At 39.2% G+C, this 22,306-nt stretch overlaps 1 protein-coding gene across 1 annotated transcript in view; it reads left to right on the top strand.

Moving 5' to 3' along the window:
- The first annotated feature begins 4,944 nt into the window (after nucleotides 1-4,944).
- The window catches only part of NET1 (neuroepithelial cell transforming 1), a 52,296-nt gene continuing 34,934 nt past the window's right edge, over nucleotides 4,945-22,306 (top strand). The window contains exon 1 of the mRNA XM_004477373.5: nucleotides 4,945-5,226. Coding sequence (XP_004477430.2) covers nucleotides 5,096-5,226 — 131 coding nt within the window. The 5' untranslated portion in view covers nucleotides 4,945-5,095. The remainder of the gene's footprint in view (nucleotides 5,227-22,306) is intronic.

The raw sequence follows: 22,306 nt of genomic DNA, 5'->3' as shown, positions 1-22,306 counted from the left end.
GCTTAGCAATGGAAGCAAGGGTCAGAAGTCCTCAAAACTCTGTTCTTAACGAAAAGTGAGGCAATCCATTTGTACAGAAAACCAATACAGCAGGTCTAAAACAAATGTAAAACCAAAGGAAGGTTACTGCTTCAGTGCTTCAATTAAAGGCAGTGAATGATTCCAAATCAACTCAGCTTTACCGTAAAAGAAGCAAAACTACAGATGAGTCAATTAGAACTTATTCAAATCTGCTTCAAACTCACAGGGAAGTTGAAAGAAACAAATAACTCTGTAAAATCATCTTTTCGTATTAAGAATTTATTAAATTGTTCAGTGGAGGAAAGGGTCAAAAATGAGAGTAAACTTTGCTACAACAGCGAAGCAACACTGTCCGCCATCTGCAAACTGCGGTGGCACTTACCATGCTGATCTCAGTGCTCACACTACCCTGTGGAAATGAATGATAAGCATCCCATGGAAACTTTATCCTACAGCCAGGAAATGACTATACCTGAGAACTTTCTTCAAGCAGTATAACCTCTTTTTAGTTCATTAAGTTCTCTAGTCTCAAAGTAGCTGTGTTGAGCTGAAAAACCTGTGATAAAGTTTCTGCACAAATGTAGATAAGTAAATTAGAGCTTATCCAAATCTGCTTCCAACTTATAACTATATTAAAAATCCTCCACTGGTAAAAGATCTTATTAAGCATCATTTGGTGGGGGAAAAGGAGAGAATATGAGTAAAATTTGTTGCAACATGAAATCATGTTTTTCTATTGCATGAGTAATTGGTGAATATCTTTGGCTTAAATAATTTTCAAATGATTCCTAGATGCAGTTGAGCAAACCAAGCAAGTGCCCTTTTTAGCTCTACCTCTTGGGCCTCTACTACCAACACTTCCAAACGTAAGGGGATTTTCTAGGAGATTTTCTTGTTTTCTCTGGAATATACTCTATGATTTTTTTCCCTTATGTGTTTGTTAAAACTTCCTTTATATTCTACTATGCGGTCAATTCTGTAAATGTTTCTAGTCTTCTTTTGAATTAAGTTTTTTAATGTGGTAATTTTATTATTTAGTAATCAAAAGGCATCTCTGAAGATGGAATTGTCTGCTTTTAATTTACTAAATACCATTTTAAAAGTCAATAAATTCTGGTATATTGCATTGGCAGACTTTAGCAAACTCAAACAATTTGAGTATCTCATATCTGGTTCACTGACAAACTGACTATTTTTCATTAATGTTTTTAAAATTGTTAACTTCATTTGGAGCTATGATTAACTTAGATTTGCAAGGGATTCCGAAGAAAATTAGAAAACTCTCCTTGGTAATATAATTTAAGAAATTAATCTCATATTTTCAATAATTTCTTTTTTCTCTGAAAATATGTCTTAAAGGAATAAAATGTCCACAAATAATAATTATTGAAATTTCGAGTCTGGAGAGGTCTCTTGGTGATGGTCCTCAGGTCCTGAAAGAGAGTGAAACAACTTCCAGGTGATAAAGTGTGATGTTTACAGTTAAGAATTTCCCTTTTTTCAAAGTTCCTTCATATGTATTTTTTTTTTAATATGGACTATCAGTTCATTGGAAAAAACTACTTCTTTCAGCTCTGAGAAATTATTCCGAGTGACGGATGGTCTGACATTTATCATGACGTTTTCTTTGATAATTCTCTGTTGGCAGCCCTGGGTGCCACAATCACTTCCATTGTCAGTCCCACCCTACTCACCCTAGCCTTCCCTTTCCCTTCCTCCAACCTCCTCCCCCATTGCTAACATAATTCCGCATTTTAAACCTTCAATGGCCTCTTAGTAAGATAGTTTAAGCATGAAGGATATTAATCTCAGTCTATTTCTCCTTAATAAGGCCTCTTTCTGGCTCCACAATTTTCTTCTGAAGTTTCATTCTTTTTTCCAAGAGCTAATACTCCAGTTTTAGATTTTTTTAAATTTCCCTCATCAAAATATCTGAAAGCAAATCAATTTAGTTAGAAAGAAAAAGAAAAACACAAACACCACATACGTACCCAATCATTAACCCAATGGTAACAGATTTTAAGGGACAAACCTGATTTCCAATATTCTACACAATTGTGTCTATAAATATTCTTCTGTTTATCAGACAAGATGACTGAATATTTTTCTTCAAAAAAGTTTACCCTAAAAGGAACCTTCTCATTGGTAGCTTAAGACAGATCAGAGCTTCTGTAGCTTTAACAACATCTTTCTGCAAAATATGAGTCTGAGGCCTTAATGAAATAATTGAAATATTTACAATGCAGAGTGGTAAATGAGAGTCTTAAAAGCAGGAGAATAAAAAGAAAACAGAACTGGCAAGAGGACTTGTGCATTCCCAGGGTTTTTCCTCTAAAAGTTCAGTTCTAAATGGTTGGTACATACCAATATGACCACACTGATAATTAACAAATTGAAGTACTTCCATTCCAGTTGGTCAACAGCTGCTGTTCAGAGACCCCTGAAGTCTCTCCTAGATCACCCCAGTTGCACTCCTGGGGACTCCCTTGCTATATCCCTTCAAACCATCAACAAAGGAAGCCTCAGGGGCCAGCTCTAGCTCTGATTGGTGAGTGTTTGTCCCAGTGAGTGCTGAAAATCCAACTTCCTGGCACTGGCTCCCCTTAGGAACCCCCAAGGGACAGCTAGTGCCTTCCCCACCCACTGTAATCTTGGGCAGCACCAGTGGTCACCATTAGGGACCCACTAACTAGTCCTCTGGAACTCACGTCATCTCCCATCCTTGTGCATCTCCTTGTCCAAGCAAGATCAGATCCCAGAGTCCTGGCACCCCAGCACACCCTGGCACACCACGGCACACTTCCCAACCTATAGTCTCCTACCTCTGGCAAGCAGTCTCTTTATGATTTCCTTAATATTCCCCCAACTCCCACACTTGGCAAGTGGAAAAACATCAGATTTATTTAAAAAAATAATCCATTTGAGTACAGGAGTTATCATTACCCACCCTACATACCCGCAGTCTACAGATGAGGGAATGGAGGTTTAGGAAGGTTACATATATTAAAGCTGAAACCTAATCAATTTTTCAACCCCTGTCCTGAAGAGGGGGGTGGATTGCACAAGCTGAGAAAAAGAGGATTCAGAGAACAGTTATCAGTCACTTATTTGGCATTGCCCTAGGCAGAGTAAGACACTAAATTTGGGGTCAGGGGTCCTCAGGCCAGCAGAAAGTTTACTTCTTATTGAATCAAGACACTGCACCAGACTTTCCCATGTCTCCAATGACCAACCCTCCAAATAGTCCACTTTCCTTTGCTCTGCTTTCTATGGTACCAGGAAATTTTCTTGAATGCAAAATTGTCTTCTAGTCATTATTACTCTTGTATCTAGCACAGGGCCTGGCAGATATTATAGTAGGAATTCAAAAATTACTTGTGAATAATTGAACAAAATAGTAAATGTCTGTTAACTGGAAAGGGGTGTCCTAAAAACAATAGTGTTCTGATAACTGGAAAGAGATGCCTCCCACTGTGATCCCCCACAGTGACACTCTGGATTATCTGTCACCAGGAGTTGGTTCTCATAAGTCCCCAAAGGACTGGCCACCTCTGATAACATCCTCAAAAACAGTTTCAGGACCTGCAGAGCTGAGGACACAGTGATTTGGAGGATGTCACCAAAGTATTAGGTTGAAAATATGACACCACTGTTTCTATAGGTTAAAAAGGGTCAAATGTCAGCAGTTTCACATGGTTCCATCTATAGGCATGTATCTTGTCAAGCTGTGTCTGGGTGGACCCCAACTCCTTAGGCCTCATTTTGTATCATTGTATTCTAACTGCTACAAAGCAATACTTCTCTAACTTTGAGGGAGGGAAGGATAAGATGGAATGGGGTGGTTCTCATGTAAAGGCTTCTTACTCTCTAATTTCCTACCATTAAAAAAAGAAAAAAAGTTTTTTTCCTCATGATATAAATGCAAAACAAGTCCAGTATCTCATTATTTTTTAAAACGTAAAATATGAGCAAGTAGAAAGACGAAAATTTTAGAAATACCCAAAGTCTGATAACTTAGACACATTTTAATACGTTGGCTTCATATTTTCCTCTGTGTAATTTTTTGTAATCCATAATTCTGAATATGCTGAATATACCTCCATATTTACATTTTTATATAAAATTATACTATCCTATTGTAATAGCCTATTATAATACTTTATTATGCACTTTATAGATAATTTTTATTGGCTGAAAATATTTCCAATGGATCAACCATAATTAGGCATTTTCCCATCGCCATTTTTTTAGGTTATCTTTAAAATTTTTTGACATGAAAAACAATGCCCTTAATATCTTCAGGTATAAAGCTGTAGATCTTTATCTTATATGACTCTCTCTCTCTCACACATACACACACACTTCCTGCCACCCCCTTTTAGGATAAACTCCCAGAAGTAGAATTATAGTACCAAAGAACAGGCTATTTTTAAAGGCTTTAACATATGTCAAGCAATTTATAATTTTTTTTAAGTTTATCAACTGTCTCTCTTTTTTAAAGGACCTTTCCTTATGCTGTGAATTTTGCTGCCTTCTTATAAGCAGAAAATAAATGCACTTTCACTCTGCTTAACTAAGAAGAGACTGTTCGGTTTTAGGAGACCTGAGGACACAATTAGATTTCACTGGTTCCCTAGAGACAGCCCTGAGAACACATTTCCATTATCTCTGGTAATTGGAGACATAGCTCACTTGAATAATTTAGCGTGCATATATGATCAATAACCAAACCGCGTTTTAAGACTAGAGGATTTAGCGATGGAATCCGATTTAAATCCAAATCCACCCACAAATCTGCGGGTTTTTGCAAGTTCCACTTTACAATCTTGCCTTTACCGCTTCTATTTAAACATCTGGGCCGGAGGCGGGACTCCAGGCCTCCTAGCAACCCCTGGCTGGTCCCTGATTGGCTGGTCCCTTCGCAGCCGCCATTTTCAAACCCCGGATAAAGGTGGCGGCGGTGGCTTTCCCCTGACAGGAACGTTTCTCCCTTCCAAAAGCTGTCGGGCACGGTGCCCGTTCTTCCCGGTCTCCCGGGCATCCGGCCCACCGCCCCACCCCTCTTTTCCACGCCATGGAGCCAGAGCTGGCGGCTCAGAAGCAGCCCCAGCCGCGGAGGCGAAGCCGCCGGGCCTCTGGGCTCAGGACTTCGGGCGCCACTCAGCCTTCGACAGACACCCCGGCGGGTCCAGACCCGGACAAGGGGTAAGTGCCCGGAAGCTGCGGCGATGTAGGAGCCCGGATTTGATTAAACTTTCCACTTCAGCCCCCAAAGAGCTAACTTCCAACCCTCCAAACGCGGGGGAAAGGGGGTGAGTGGGCCGCAGGGACGGCAAGGGAGTTGTCAACAATCTCGACTCCCTTCCCCAAGAGTGAGCAGGGGCTTAGAAAAGGTGACAAGCGTGCGGTTCGGAACAGGTATAGGCAGGAGTAGTGGCTGGTTGCTAAATTCAAGCGACTAGACCGAAACTCCCCAAGACCTCGTGGGTGTGGGGCGGGGGCGACTTCTAATAGACGACAAGGTTTTGCCTAAACGCGAGTGTTCAAATGAAACGTTTTGCAGAGACCAGAATCTTTCTTCGCGAGAACTGGCAAGGTTGGTGTCTAGAGGCACAGCTTATGGTTTTCCGGGTAAAGAGATAATGGTCGCTGACATTTTAATTATTAACAAATTTAACATTCTTCCTTATATATTCATTATGTGAGTCTGGAAAGGGTGGTTGCGTCTGACAAAGCAGCAGTGCAAAAAATACTGAATACATTGCTTTCCCACCATCATATTGGAGTTGGTGGGCTCAAATTCTTGGTTGTGCAAAGTTGGTCAAGTTCCTTAACCTAAGATTCTATCCTCATCTGTAAAATGGGGATTATAATAGTATCCGCTTCATTGTAAAATTCAATGAGCTAATGCTTGTAAATGCTTTGCATAGTGCCTGCTATGCTTACTAAATGTTAGCTGACATTTGTCAGTTTTTATCTATAAGATTAATAATTCCACATCTGCTCCATCTTTTCAGAAGTCTCTGTGGTCCATTTAACAGTGTTGTTTCACATATACTTCAGTGCCTTAGCTTAAAGGAAAAAACAAAAACACAAAACAAAAAAAACCACCTGATGAAAACATTGGGGAAAAACTTGTGCCTGGTTTTGTTCATTTCATTCTTCCTGTCTGTTATGGTGATGGAGATGGTTATTTTCATTCTTTAATTATTGTTTAGCTTTCTCCTTTGTGTCTGAAGTATCTTTAATTTATTTAACACCCATTGTTTCCAACGCTGCCATTTCTGGAGTACCTGTTATTTATTAGTATATAGGTGTATCAGGAGTGTGCCCTTACTGTTAAGTATGTTTTATTTGCAGTAAACTAATTTCAGAGATTTCCTTTTGAAAACTACTGCCCTCCTTAATTTTTACATTCCTTTCTGTTTTACTAAATACTAAGTTTTCTTTGACAATTTTGGTGCTCATGCGTTTGGGGGGACAAAAGTAAAATTAATCTGTCATTACATCAGAAAGATTGTTTATAACCCATGGATCAAATGTGCCTTAATTTTTTTTTCATTTAGATTTCAAACAATGATAGGATTGCCATTTTAATGTGTCACTGGAGTTCTACTTATTTGTAAATAGCCTGTTGCTCATTCAGAACAATTTAAGAAACTACAGTGCCTTAGATAATTTACATTCCAGTCATGCCTGAGTATGCTGATTTCTTTCTAAGAAATAGGAAAACACCTTACTTTGATAAGCAAAGCTTTTATAAACCTCTTTAAGTTACTCTGCAGAGAGCTAGTCTTTTTCACTATATACTGATTTTTGTTAGTTTGAAGTTTAAGGTAACCTTTACCTGAATATATCTTTCTGAAACTTTCTATATACAGATTCCAGCCCATATTTAGGAGGTAGTGAAAGAGAAGACTGGTTAAAGGAAAAGGGGAATAGAATTTCAAAAGGATCAAATGGAGACAGGGTTAAATTCAACTACACTGATTAATATTTATTGAGGCGGCAGACTTGGCCCAGTGGTTAGGGCGTCCACCTACCACATGGGAGGTCCGGGGTTCAAACCCCGGGCCTCCTTGACCCGTGTGGAGCTGGCCCATGCTCAGTGCTCATGCACACAACGAGTGCCCTGCCACGCAAAGGTGTCCCCCACATAGGGGAGCCCCACGTGCAAGGAGTATGCCCCGTAAGGAGAGCCGCCCAGCACGAAAGAAAGTGCAGCCTGCCCAGGAATGGTGCCGCTCACACAGAGAGCTGACACAACAAGATGACGCAACAAAAAGAAACACAGATTCCCGTGCTGCTGACAACAGAAGCAGGCAAAAGAAGACGACGCAGCAAATAGACACAGAGAACAGACAACTGGGGCCGGGCGGGGAAGAGGAGAGAAATAAATAAATAAATCTTTAAAATATATATATATTTATTGAGCCCTAGCCCTATGCCAGACATTGTTGTAGATACTGGGAATGCTAGTGAACAAAACAGGTAAGTCCCTGCTCTCATGAAACTTCAATTCTGGATTGGGGAGAAAGACAATAATCACATAAATATATGACATGGTCATGCTGTGAAGAGACTTAAGGCATGATAATGGGCATAGAGATGGTGAGAGTGAAGGAGGAAAGTATTGCGTTTTTAAAAGATGATGAGGAAAACGTTCTCTGATGATGATGGTGACATTTGAGGAGAGACCTGAAGAAAGTAAGGAATTAAGCCATATCAGTTTTGGGATAAAGAGTGTTTCAGACTGAGAAGACAGCAAGTTCAAACTCTGAAAGGGAATCCTATTTGGTGTTTAAGGAATAGCAAGTCAGGGTGACTGGAATGGAGTGAAGCAATGGGGAGAATGGTAGGGATAAGGTCAGAGAGATGGCTGGGGCCAAAGTATCTGGTAGACTATTGTAAGAACTTTAAATTTGACTTAAAATTTGGGATACAAGAATAAATCATGTGATCTATGTTTTAAAAGGATCACTCTGTTAGATGGCAAGGATAGAAGCAGAGAGACAAATTAGGAGGCTCTTGCAGTTGAGATACCGTGTGAGAGTGGTGGAGGTGGTGAAAAATATTCATATTTGGGGTATATTTTGAAGATAAAACTGACAGGATATGCTGATCGATTAAATGTGGAGTTAAGAGAAAATGAGGAGTGAAGGATGACCCTAAGATTTGGGTCCTGAGAACTGGAAAAATGAATTGCCATATTCTCAGAAAGGAAAGACTAGGGGGAAGTTTGCTTTTGGATATGTTAAGGATGAGACTCTTCTTAAAGAGTTCATCACAACAATTTTTTTTTAATATCTTATTGAAGTATAACATTTGCATGAAAGAATGCATGAATCAAAAGTATTTAGTTCAGTGAAATTTCACAAAGTTGAACCCTTCTGTGTAATTAGATATAAACTTGGAAGTTATCCATTTTTTTTAGTGACTGGGAGGATTAGTTTAGTGGCGCGTCTACCACCACCACCACCACCCACACAGTGCTAAGCTTCTCATGTTGCATCTCAGGAAGATACCACTTTGGTTATGCCCAGGATCACTCTGAGATGAAGGAGGTTTTGGAAGGGCTGACCACATTCAGCTATTAAGCTCCATTAATTGTGGTTGATGACTCAATTGTTTTCAACAACACCCTGTGAAATAAATTTGTTGTACAGTCTAGTACATTCAAATTGTGGATCCTTTGAAAGAATAATTTCTGAGGTCATACATTGTTCTTTGTTCCAGCCTCAAGAGGACTCCTCTCAGCTGACTTATTCAGGGTTCTCTCCTGCAAATTAGGCAGCCTGCAGTTTAGCTTGTAACGTGAATCTCTTCACAATGCCTTTCATCTACTCTTCTACTATATATATATTTTTAACAAATCAATTTTATTGATACTTATTAATAAAACATACAGTTCATCCAAAGTGTACCATCAATGGTATTTAGTATACTCGCATAGTTGTGCATTTATCACTTGTCATTACTAGACCATTTTCATTATTTCAATAATAATAAACAAAAAACAAACAAAATTCCTCACCTCTCAATCTCTCTATGCTTCCCTCACTGTACATAGCTGCTATTTCTGGCTATTCTACCCAAAGTGCATAATCAGTGGTTTTAGTATAATCACAATGTTGCACATTCATCATCTCAAAAATTTTAGACAATTTCATTACTCCATAAAGAAAGACTCACACCCCTTAGCATTCCTTCCTCAGACCTATGTACTACCCATTAATCTCCTTTCATCTCTACAAATTGATTTATATTTATATTTTATATAAATGGAATCATACAATATGTAGTACCTTGTGTCTGGTCTCCTTCACTTAGTATAGTGTTTTTTTTGTAAGATACTAACATTTTGTAGTATTAATTTGCATTTGTTCAGCTTCAAAGTGGTGTTATGTGTGCAATTCTACCCATATTCATATTTCACATAATACATTCATATTTCACATAATATATTTAGTTCATAATAGGGCAATCATACATTATTTTTCCTTTTGTGTCTGGCTTGCTTCACTGAACACAGTGTCCCCCATGTTAATTCATGTTGTCATATGTTTCATGACTTCATTTCTTCTTACCACTGCATAATATTCCATTGTGTGTACACTCCACAATTTGTTTTTCCATTCATCAGTTGATGGACACCTGCATTGTTGGTGTCCCACTTTTGGATATCATGAGTAACGCTGCTCTGACCATTGGTGTGCAGATATCTATTTTTGTCACTATTGTCAGTTCTTCTGGTTATGTACCTAGCAATGGTATTGCCAAGTCCAATGGCAAGTCTATATTCAGCTTCCTTAGAAACTGCCGAACACCTCCACAGTGGCTGTACCATTCTATATTTCCACCAACAGTGAATAAACATTCCTTTCTCTCCACATCCTCTCCAACATTTACAGTTTTCTGACTTTTTTTTTTCACTTTTTTTTATTGAAGTATATCATTCATACATGAACACTTATAAACAATAAGTGTATGATGAAGATTGTGAACTTACAAAATAAACATACATAACATCATACAGGGGTCTTTTTTTTAAAGATACATAGATCACAAAAAATAATACACTAAAAAAATACAAGATGTTCTCATATACCCCACACCCCACCCCTCTCCTCCCACATCAACAACCTCTATCATCATTGTGGCACATTCATTGCATTTGGTGACTATATTTTCGAGCAATGCTGCACAGTATGGATTATAGTTTATATTGTAGTTTACACTGTCCCCAAGTACCTTCAGTGGGTTATGGCAGTATATATAATGTCCAGCATCTGTCCCTGCAGTATCATTTAGGATAACTCCAAGTCCCAAAAATGCCCCCACATCACATCTCTTCTTCCCTCTCCCTGCCCTCAACAACTACCATGGCCACTGTCTCCACATCAATGATACAGTTTCTTCAATTGCTAGAGTCACAGTAGTTCTACAGTAGAATACCAGTAAGTCCATTCTAATCCACATATTTTGTTCCTCCATCCTGTGGATACTGGGATGGTGATGTCCATTCCACCTCTAAATCAAGAGGGGGCTTAGATCCCACATGGTTGATGAAAGTGATTCTCCTGCTTGCAGTTGTAGGCACTCTCGATTCCCTGGTGTGGTGGTTGACCATCTTCACTTCCCTGTTACCTGACCTGGGTAAGTCCAATGAACCGCAGAGTAGGAGTTGCAACTCTGCTGAGGCTCAGGGCTCAGCTGGCACATGGCCAGTCCAGAGATTCAAGTCTCCTGAGTATACACCAACCCCAGTGTCAACCACAGGTTCAGTAAAAGTGACAGAAGAGGCATGTGTAGAAAGGTCATATCTGAATCCAACTCCATCACACTCAGGAACACAAATTACAAAGTAGGCCCCACTGAAAAGGCACTGAACTCCAGAGCCATCTGCCATGACCATAGAACCTGTGAGTCTCCGTAGCCCTCAGGAGCACCAGTACCTGGGGTTGTATCTACTTTGGCGGTCTCTTAGATCCTGCTGAGACATGCATAAGCACGACCCCTCTGATGCCTTCCCAACTCTTTTGAAGACTCTTAGCCATATAAACTCATTTGTTGTTACCATTATCCCCCTTTTGTTCAAGGTCTTTTTCTAATCGCGTCACCAGTTAGTGATTGATGGCAATGCCTCAGTGCCAGGGAGGCTTGTCCCTGGAAATCATGTCCCACGCTCGGGGTCATACATCACCCTTAATAGCAGCTAGTCTAATAGGTGAGAAATGATATCTCATTGTAGTTTTTTCTTTTTAAGATTTATTTTATTTCTCTCCCCTTCCCCCGCCCCACCCCAGTTTCTGTTCTCTATGTCTATTTGCTGCGTGTTCTTCTTTGTCCACTTCTGTTGTCAGTGGCACAGGAAACCGTGTTTCTTTTTGTTGCATCATCTTGTTGTGTCAGTTCTCCATGTGTGCAGCACCATTCTTGGGCTGACTGTACTTTCACTCTGGGCGGCTCTCCTTACAGGGAGCGCTCCTTGTGCATGGGACTCACCCTACACAGGGGACACCCCTGCTTGGCACAGCACTCCTTGCACACATCAGCACTGTGTGTGGGCCAGCTCCACACCGGTCAAGGAGGCCCAGGGTTTGAACCGCAGACCTCCCATATGGTAGGCGGACGCCCTAACCACTGGGCCAAGTCCGCTTCCCTCATTGTAGTTTTAATTTGCATTTCCCTAATTGCTAGTGACATTGAACAATTTTTCATGTGTTTCTTCGCCATTTATATTTCTTCTTTGGACAGTTGTCTTTTCAAGTTTTTTGCCCAATTTTTAACCGGATACTTTGTCTTTTTATTGTTTAGTTGTATAATCTCCTTATATATCATGGATATTAACCCTTATCAGATATGTGATTGCCATATATTTTGTCCCATTGAGTCGGCTGCCTTTTCACACTGTAGAAAAGTCCTCTGAGGTGCAAAAGTGTTGAATTTTGAGGAGGTCCAATTTATCTGTTTTTTCTGTTGTTGCTCGTGCTTTGGGTGTAAGGTTTAAGAAAGTACTGCCCACCACAAGATCTTGAAGATTTTTAACTACATATATTTCTAGGTTTTATGGTTGTTTTATATTTAGTTAATATTTGTATAAGGTGTGAGATAGGGGTCTTCTTTCTTTCTTTTGGATATGGCTAGCCAGTTCATCCAGCATCATTTGTTGAATAGACTGTTCTGGCCCAGCTGGGTGGGCTAAACAGCCTTGTCAAAAATCACTTGACTGTAGATGTAAGGATCAATTTCTGAGTGCTTAATTCTGTCCCATTGATCAATCTGTCTATCCTTATGCCAGTACCATGTATTATTTGACCACTGTAGCTAAGTAATATGCTTTAAAGTCAGGAAGTGGAGAGTCCTCCAACTTGGTTCTTCTTTTTTAAGACATTTTTGGCTATTCAGGGCCACTTACTCTTCCAAATAAATTTGATTATTGGCTTTTCAATTTCTCCAAAAAACAATGTTGGGATTTTTATAGGGATTGCATTGAATCTGTAAATCAGTTTGGGTAGAATTGACATCTTAATGATGTTTAGTCTTCCAATCCATGAACACATAATGTCCTTCCGTTTAAGTCTTCATTGGTTTCTTTTAGCAATGTTTTGTAGTTTTCTGAATACAGATCCTTCATGTCCTTTGTTTAGTTTATTCTTAAATATTTGATTGTTTTTAGTCTCTATTATAATTAGAATTTTTTTTCTGATTTCCTCCTCATCTTCTTTATGAGACACCAGGAACTTCTGCTTCCTGCTTTATTGCGTCTCTCATTATGTTTTTCTTTTTGTGTCTCTTGTTGCATCATCTTGTGTCAGTTTGCCATGCCTGATGGTTGTGCCAACTCGCTGTCTTCTTTAAGAGGTACCGGGAACCAAACCACAGACCTCCCATATGGTAGGTGGGAACTCAGTCAATGGAGCCACATCCATGTCCCTGATTTCCTCCTCAGATTTCACATCGGTATTGTATAGAAATGCTATTGATTTGCGTGTTAACCTAGTATCCCACCACTTTGCTGAACTCATCTGTTAATTCTAGTAGCTTTCTGGTAGATTTTTCTGGATTTTCTAGATACAGCATCATGTCATCAGCAAATAGTGAAAGTTTTACTTCTTCCTTTCCTATTTGGGTGCCTTTTACTTCTTTGTCTAGCCTAATTGCTCTAACTAGAACTTCTAGCACAATATTGAATAATAGTGGTGACAGTGGGCATCCTTGTCTTATTCCTGATCTCAGCAGGAAAGCTTTTAGTTTTTCACCATTTAGTACAATGCTAGCTGTAGGTTCTTCATATATGCACTTTACCATATTAAGAAAGTTTCCTTCTATTCCTATCTTTTTGAAGTGTTTTTATCAAGAAAGGTGCTTTATTTTGTCAAATGCCTTTTCTGCATCACTTGAGAGGATCATGTGATTTTTCTTCAATTTATTAATGTGGTTTTTATACTAATTGATTTTCTTGTGCTGAACTACCCTTGCATACCTGGGATAAAACCCACTTAAACATGGTATATAATGCTTTTAATGTGCTTTTGGATTCTGTTTGCAAGTATGTTGGTGAGGATTTTTGCTTTCATATTCATTAAAGATATTGGTCTGTAATTTTCTTTTTTGGTAGTATCTTTATCTGGTTTTGGTGTTAGGGTTATTTTGGCTTCATAGAATGAATTTGATAGCATTCTTTCCTGTTCAATTTTTGGAAGAACTTGAGCAAGATTGGTATTAGTTCATCTTTAAATGATTGGTAGACTTCACCTATGAAGCCATCTGGTCCTGGGCTTTTCATCTTTGGGAGGATTTTGATGACTGTTTCAATCTCTTCACTTGTGATTGGTTTATTGAGGTCTTCTATTTCTTCTAAGGTCAGTGTAGGTGGTTCATGTGTCTCTAGGAATTTGTACATCTTTTCTACATTTTCTAGTTTTTTGGCATATAGTTGTTGATAGTATCATCTTATGACCTCTCTTATTTCTACAGGGTCAGAGATAAAGTCCTCCCCTCTCATTTCTGATTTTATTTATTTGTGTCTTCTCTCTTTTTTTCTTTATCAGTCTAGCTAAGGGTTTATCAATTTTGTTTATCTTCTCAAAGAACCAACTCTTGGTTTTGTTGATTCTCTAATGTCTTTTTGTTCTCGATTTTATTCATTTCTGCTCTGATCTTTACTATTTCTTTCCTTTGACTTGGTTTAAGATTAGTTTGCTGTTCTTTTTCTAGTTCTTCCAGGTGTGCAGTTAGGTCATCAATTTTAGCTCTTTTTTTCTTTTTTGATGTAAGCATTGAGGGCTAAAAATTTCCCTCTCAGAACTGCCTTTGTGGTGTCCCATAGGTGTTGATATGTTGTGCTTTCATTTTCATTCATCTTAAGATATTGGCTGAATTCTCTTACAGTTTCTTCTTGGACTTGCTGATTGTTTAAGAGTATGTTGCTTAATCTCCATATATTTATGAATTTTCCCTTTTTCCATCCATTATTGATTTCCAGCTTCATTCCATTATGATCAGAGAAAGTGTTTTGTATAATTTCAACCTTTTAAAATTATTGAGACTTCTCTTGTGACCTAACATATGGTCTGTCTTGGAGAAGGATCCATGAGTACTCAAAAAGTATATATATCCTGTTTTGGGGTGCAGTGCTCTATGTGTCTGTTAAGTCTAGTTCATTTATCATATCTGTTTCTTTATCCTTTGTCCAGATGTTCTATCCAATTCTGAGACTGATGTATTGAACTCTCCAACTATTATGGTAGAGACATCTATTTCTCCCTTCAGCTTTGCCGGTGTGTGCCTCATGTATCTTGGGGCACTGAGGTTAGATGCATAAGTATTTAGCATAGTTATTTATTCTTGTTGAATTGTCCCTTTTATTACTTTTATTAATATTACATTTTATTATTACATTTTATTACTGTTTATATTTATATACATTTATGTATATTTATATACATTTATATTTAAATGTAATATACTATTACATTTATATTACTATTACATTTTATTAATATGTAATAGTCAGTCAAAGGGGGCTGATGTGTAAAATACCAGAAGCCTGTTGGCCTTTATAAAGGGTATTTATTTGGGGAAGGAACTTACAGATGCCATGCCATAAAGCATAAGTTACTTCCCTCACCAAAGTCTATTTTCACGTGTTGGAGCAAGTTGGCTGCCAATGTTTCTCTGAGTGTTCAGGCTTCCTGGGTTCCTCTCTTCCAAGGTCTTGCTTCTCTCTGGGCTCAAGGTTCCTCTCTTCCCAGGACTTGCTTCTTTCTAGAGTCAGGGTTCCTCTCTTCCCAGAGCTTGCTTCTCTTTCCTCTGTGTGCTTACTTCTCAGGGCCCCAGCTTAAGACTTTAGCATCAAACTCCAACACCAATTCTCCAACATTAAAAACCTTCCAGCATCAAAAAACTCCAACTCTGTCCTTTGCCATGCCTTTTATCTGGGAATCCCCACCCACCAAGGGACGGGGACTCAATACCCTACTGATATAGCCCAATTAAATCCCTAAGCATAATTTAATCATGCCCACGTACAGACCAGTTTACAAACATAATTCAATATCTATTTTTGGGATTCATAACTATATCAAACCGTTATTAGAGTTTTGCATTTAAAATCTATTTTGTCTGGTATTAGTATCGCTACTCTGGCTCTTATTTTGGTTACTATTTGCATGGGATATCTTTTTCCAACCTTTCACTTTTAATCTGGTTGTGTCCTTATGCTGAGATGCATCTCCTGTAGATAACATATAGATGGCTTGTATTTTTTTTTAACCCATTCTATCAGTCTGTGTCTTTTGATTGGTGAGTTTAGGCCATTAACATTCAGTGTTGTAACTGTAAAGGCATTACTTACTTCATCCATTTTGACATTTGGCTTTCTGTTGTCATAATAAACTATAGTCTATCTTTTACCCTTTCTAATAATCTTCATTTCTACACTCTTCTTCAAGTCTCTCGCCCTTGTTTTTTTTTCCTTTCAAGCTGCAGCACTCCCTTTAGAATCTCTTGTGGTCTTTTGGTAACATTCTATCAGTTTTGTCTGTCTGTGAAGTCTCTGAATTCCCCTTCATTTTTTTTTTTTTTTTAATATTTATTTTTATTTATTTATTTCTCTCCCACTGCCTGGGCTCACTTTCTGTTCATCTTCCTTTCTCGGAGACATGGGGAACTGAATCTGAGGCCTCCCATGTGGGAGGAAGGCACCCAATTGCTTGAACCACCTCCATTCCCCATTTATAGCGTCTCTTGGTTGCATCGTCTCACTGTTTCATCTTTTTGCATCAGCTCACCGTGCTAACCCATCACGTCAGCTTGCTGTCTTGGTCATTCTCTCCAGAAGGCACTGGGAACCAAACCTGGGACCTCCCATGTGGTAGGCAGGAGCTCAGCTGCCTGAGCCACATCCGCTTCCCTTCCCTTCATTTTTGAAGGACAGCTTTGCAAGGTATAGAATTATTGGCTGACAGTTTTTCTCTTTGAATATCCGTAATACATCATAACACTTTCTTCTCTCCATGGTTTCTGATGAGTGGTCAGCATTTAATGTTATCGAATTTCTCTTTTACGTAATGCTTTGCTTTTCTCTTGCTGCCTTCGAAATCTTCTCATCTCTGATATTTGTCATTCTGAATAGTAGGTGTTTTGAGGTAGGTCTCTTTGTGTTTATTGTGTTTGGAGTTCATGGTCTTTCTTGGATATTGATAGTTATGTCTTTTATAAGGGAAGGGAAGTTTTCAGTCGTTTTCTCAAATATTCTTTCTGCACCTTTTCCATTTTCTTCTCCTTCTGAGATACTGATAATGCATATGTTTTTGCATTTCACATTGTCATTCAATTCCCTGAGAGTGTGTTTCATTTTTCCTATTCTCTTTCTGTTCTCCTGTCTTTTCCACTTCAGATGTTCTATCTTCAGAATCACTAATTCTGTCATCACGCAGTTCAAATCTGCTCTTATATGCCTCTAATGTATTTTTAATCTCATCCATTGTTTCTTTCATTCCTATAACATTTGTTAATTTTTCTTTGCAGACTTTCAAATAGTTCTTTATACTCACCCAGTGTCTTTTTTTTTTTTTAGATTTATTTTTATTTATTTCTCCCCTCTTCCTCATTGTTTTGCACTTGCTTTTCTGTTTGTCTTCCTTGTTTCTTTAGGAGGCACCGGGAACCAAACCTGGGATCTCCAGTGTGGGAGGGAGGCGTCTAATCACTTAAGTCACCTCCATTCCCTGCTTTGTTGTGTCTTTCATTATGTTTTTCTTGTTGTGTCATCTTGTTGCATCAGCTTGCTGCACCAGCTCACTGTCTTCCTTAGGAGGCACCAAGAACTGAACCAGGGACCTCCTGTGTGGTAGGAGGAGCCCAATCTCTTGAGCCTCCACTTCCCCAGTGTCTTCTTAATATCCTTTCTCTCTCTCATCATATTTTCTTTCAATTCTTTAAATTTATTTAGGAGAGTTGTGTGATTATCATTGATTAATTGTCTTAAATTCTGAATCTCTTCAGGATATTTGGTTCCATTGGTTGGGCCATCTCTTCTGTTTCCTATTATGGCTTGTGATTTTTTTCGGATGTTTTTACATCTGATATGTTGGTGAATATATTCCTATGGCCAATTTCTCTCTCTTGCTTATTGTTATTCACAGCTCTTCTTTGATATTTGGTTCTACTTGTCCTAAGTCTTTTTAAAATACCCAATTGTAAGTTATCAGAATCATGCCAGGGTCTCACTAATGGCATGCAGAGTTTCTCCCAGGGTTGGGGTAAAGAGAGCTCTAAAAGCAGTTCTTGTCCATGTAATTTCCATACTGGCCAGCAGATGGCACTCGTTGGCACACCTTTCCAAGGAGGAATAGCTCTCTCTGTTTTCCTTTGTCCTTGCCTGCTCAGCCAAGATTCAAACCAGGCTCCACTGGCCAAATTCACTGAAGAAAAGCCCCCCAACTCTCCCTCCCATTTCCCTGTAACAGCTGACAGGGGAGAAAAGTCTGTTCCCCTCTCATTCAGCTATAATGAGCCAGGAATATCTCTGTTGCCTGCCCTCTCTGCCCCCTGCACCTGGGAAGTTTAGTAATTCACAGTTTATTGTTTTATCTTTTTCATTTCTCTGTCCCTCACCCTCCTGGAAGTTATGAAGCACTGTCCTGGTCTGCTGACTCCCAAAGCAGGTCCCTTGGGCAGCTTTTGGCTCTTCATTGTTTTTGTGAGCACTGAATCTCATCTGCCTAATCTGATTCCTTCTTCCCACAATCTTCCAATGTATCTTCCACTGTTTTCGAGAGTACTCTTAAGCTAGACTTTCTCCATGCTCCCTTGCAAATTGTCATCCCTTTGGTAAGAGATTAAGAGCCATCTGTTTTAAAACGTGCTTCTTCCTGCAGGCAGTTTCTGAGCCAGGGATCTAGAGCCGGGGACAAGTGGCAAGTGACTCTCTTTGAGTGATGCCCCTTCCCTAGGAGCTGAGTGCTCAGTGGATATGAGAGGTGGCCAGAGGTCCTTTCAGCTTGACTCCTTTGGTGAGGAACACCACCTCATGAACCAGGGCAAGGGTGATCAGGGCCCAGTCAAGCACACTGCACAATTTGTTCCAATAGTTGAGGCTGAGTGACAGAAGAGACCCCACCTCTCAACTGCACTCACCCAGGACTTAGTCTCAGCAATATGTAGCCGGGAGTGGGATGGGAAGCACTGACATCCTACTCCTCCTAGGAAGAAACCTCTTGATTGAGAGTTGGAGGGAGAGGAAACCCTGTGTTCTCAGCTACATCAGTCTAAAGTGGTTTCTCCATCTCACTGTGCTTATAGCAGGAAGGGGAGCAAGTCGTCTTGGTTCAAATACCAACCCCTGACCTTTCTTACCAAATTCTGTACATTTTCTTTGAATAGATGCTTTTTCATTTGCTATTTGTCCTTAGGACCATTTTCTTATTAGTTTCAATGAGGAGCATGTCAGCAGAGCTCCTCACTCTCATGCCCCAAGTTGATCCCACTCTTTTTTTAAAACCAGCTTTATTGAGATAGAATTTATATAAAAGTATGCAATTCAGTGTATTTAGTATATTTCAAGTTTATGCAAACATCATCAGAATCAGAATCTATGTTTAGAACATTTTTTATCAGCCCTAAAAGAAACCACAGGCCCATTAGCAGTCATTGCCCAGTCTCCATACTCCCACCTCCCAATCAGCCTGAGGCCTTCACAAATCTGCTTTCTGTCTCTACATTTGCCTATTCTGGACAGCATCATTGTCTTTAAATGTAAACTAGATATATTGATTTATTATTTTTTAAGTCAATAGAAAGAAAAGAACAAAGAACACAGGTAGCTCACAGAAGAAGGAATATATGTGGCCAGAACAAATACGGAAAAATATTTGTGTTCATTAGTGATCAAAGAAATAAAAATTAAAACAAATAGGAATGATTTTTGTTGTTGTTTATGCTCATCTGATTGGCAGCTGTGCAGGTTTCTCTAGAACAGCAGTTCTAAAAATTTTTGGCCTCCAGACCCTTTGCAGCTCTTAAAAATTATTAAGAACCCTAAAGTGTTTTTGTTTGCATGGATTATATTTATCATATTAGAAATTAAAGCTGATAGTTTTTGTATGTATTTATTGATTTATTTTAAAGCAACAGGCCAATTACATGTTAGCGTAAGTATGATTTTTTGAAGCACAATTATTTTCCAAAACAAAATAATTAGTGAGAAGAGTGGGATTGTTTTTAAAATTTAACAAATCTTTTAATATCTGGCTTAATAAAAGAAAATCTTATTCCCATATAATTAGCTTCTGCATTTAATATGTTGTAGTATATTATTTTGGTTGAAGTATATAAAGAAAATATGAATACATACACTTGAAATTCTAAAAAGTAGGAGTACTTTAACAGCTTTTTCAGATCATTAGGGATATGCTTTTTTTAAATTTTTTTATCTTTTTTTAAAGATACAGAGATCACACAAAATGTTACATTAAAAAATATAAGAGGTTCTCATATACCCCACTCCCCACACCCCCCATTCCTCCCACATCAACAGCTTCTTTCATTAGTGTGGTAGGACATGCTTCTTTGATACTACTCCAGAACTCAACAAGTGGTAGTTACTTAATAGTTGGTTGTAATGTGGAATCTGAAATTATATCAATGAGCTTTTCATTCTCTGTTTTGTTAAAATCCATTTTTCATCATGCCTGTATTAATCAGTGTTCTCCAAGGATACAGAACCAACAAGACGATATACATAATGTAAATATCATGAGATTTATAATGAATTGACTCACAAGTCTGTGGGATTGGCAAGCCAGAATTCAAAGGACAGGCCATTTTTTGGGAACCCAGGACAAGATGGCTGGCTAAGGTAAAATAGAAATTCTTCCTTCTGACTGCTGAAATCCTAAGTTGCCCTTTAATGCCTTCAACTAATTAGGTGAGAGGGACATCTCTCATAGCTGAAGGTAATCTCCTTTGTTGATTGTAGATAGAATCAACCATAGATGCAGTCAACTGACTGATTTAAATCCACAAAATGCCTTCACAATAACAATCAGACCAGTGCTTGCTTGATGAAACAACTGAATTTGGTAACCTAGGTCAGGCTGGGTGACCCAAACTTTCATTCCTGAAGTTTTGGGTCATTAATAGTCTTGCCTGGATTGGGTTGTTGCCATTTTCCTTTGGCTTTAATCACAGAGCATGTAGTACTAAGAGATGCTCCAAGAGATCTCTTGTATTTCAGCAAACTCTTTACCTCCATTGTGTTGTAGCAGTCTTATTTCCCCTTGATGATTAGGATCAGTCACCCTGGCCAGAACAGTAATTCCCTTCTTTGCCTGTTGACTCAGAAGCATGAGAAGCTCAAAGTGACCAGGTGGCAGTCTTAACTTCCAGTTCAAAGGAATCATTGTGTCTCCTGGTGGAAGCACTGCTCCTTTGGAACTAAGACCTGCAGATCAGAAGAGCTTACGGTTGCAGGGATAGGAAGCAAAAATTTTCCTAGTAGATCACTAGGGATAATAATGAATGTTGCCACTCTCTTTTCCACCCCTTGATTACTGGATCCATGAATCCCGGCTTTGGGAGAAACAGCACCAGAGAGTAGGCACTCATTTAGAGCATAAATAGCCTTCTGGAGAAGATTGTCACAGCCGTGCAAGTTATTGCCACCCAGTTGGCGCTATAATTGAGTCTTCAAAAGACCATTCAATCATTCTCTTAATCTAGTTTCTTCAGGATGATGTGTAACATGATAAGATCAGCAAATTCCATGTGCTTGTACCCATTCCTGTACTTCATTTGCCATAAGTGGGTTCCTTGATCCAAAAGCAATGCTGTGTGGAATGCCATCACAGTGGATAAGGTATTCTATAAGTCCACTGATGGTAGTTTTGGCAGAAGTATGAAATGCAGGGATGGCAAACTCAGATCTGGACTATGTATCTATTCCAGTTAGCCCCTTCATGATGGAAGTGGTGTGATAAAATCAACCTGCCAGCAGTTAGCAGGCTGATCACCTTGGGGAATGGTGCTGTATCCGGAACTAAGTGGGGGTCTTTGCTGCTAGCATATGGGGCACTTAGCAGTGGCTGTAGTTAGGTGTTGGCTTTGGTGGATGGAAGTCTGTGTTGCTTAATCTGTTCATAACCTTCAGCCCTATACCATGGCCACTTTGTTCATGAACCCATTGGGAAATGATAGAAATGCATGGAGAAAGGGAGCAACTGATAGCCACAGAACAGGTCATCTTATCCATTTTATTAAAATCTTCCTCTGCTAAAGTCACCCTCTGGTGAACATTCACATGAGACATAAATATCTTCATGTTTTTTGCCCGCTCAGGATGGTCTTTCCACATACCTTTCCCCCAGACCTCTCTTTGTCACCAGTTTTCCAATCATGTTCCTTCCAAGTCCCTGACCATCCAGCCAAACCATCAACTACAGCCTGTGAATCAGTATGCAGCCACATGTTGGGCCTTTTCTACTTTCAAGCTAAATGAACCACCAGGTATATTTCTTAAAGTACTACCCACTGGGAGGATTTCCCTTCACCATTGTCATTCAGAGATATTTCAGAATGGGGCTATACAGGGCTACAGCTGTGCACTTTGGGGTGGTACCTGCAGAATTTTCTGTAAACCAGGCCCAAATTTTCTCCTCTTCAGTCAACTGATTGTAGGAAGTCCCCACGAGGCGCTATCAGCAAGCTGGGAAAGAGAAGGTAATGTGACATGAGTAGGAGCTACAGGCATTTGAGCTACTTCTTCATGTAATTTAACTTG

Source organism: Dasypus novemcinctus, chromosome 20 (genome assembly GCF_030445035.2).
Source record: "Dasypus novemcinctus isolate mDasNov1 chromosome 20, mDasNov1.1.hap2, whole genome shotgun sequence".
NCBI lineage: Eukaryota > Metazoa > Chordata > Mammalia > Cingulata > Dasypodidae > Dasypus > Dasypus novemcinctus.
The sequence above is the reverse complement of the archived record's forward strand: the minus strand, read 5'-3'. Positions and strand labels throughout refer to the sequence as shown.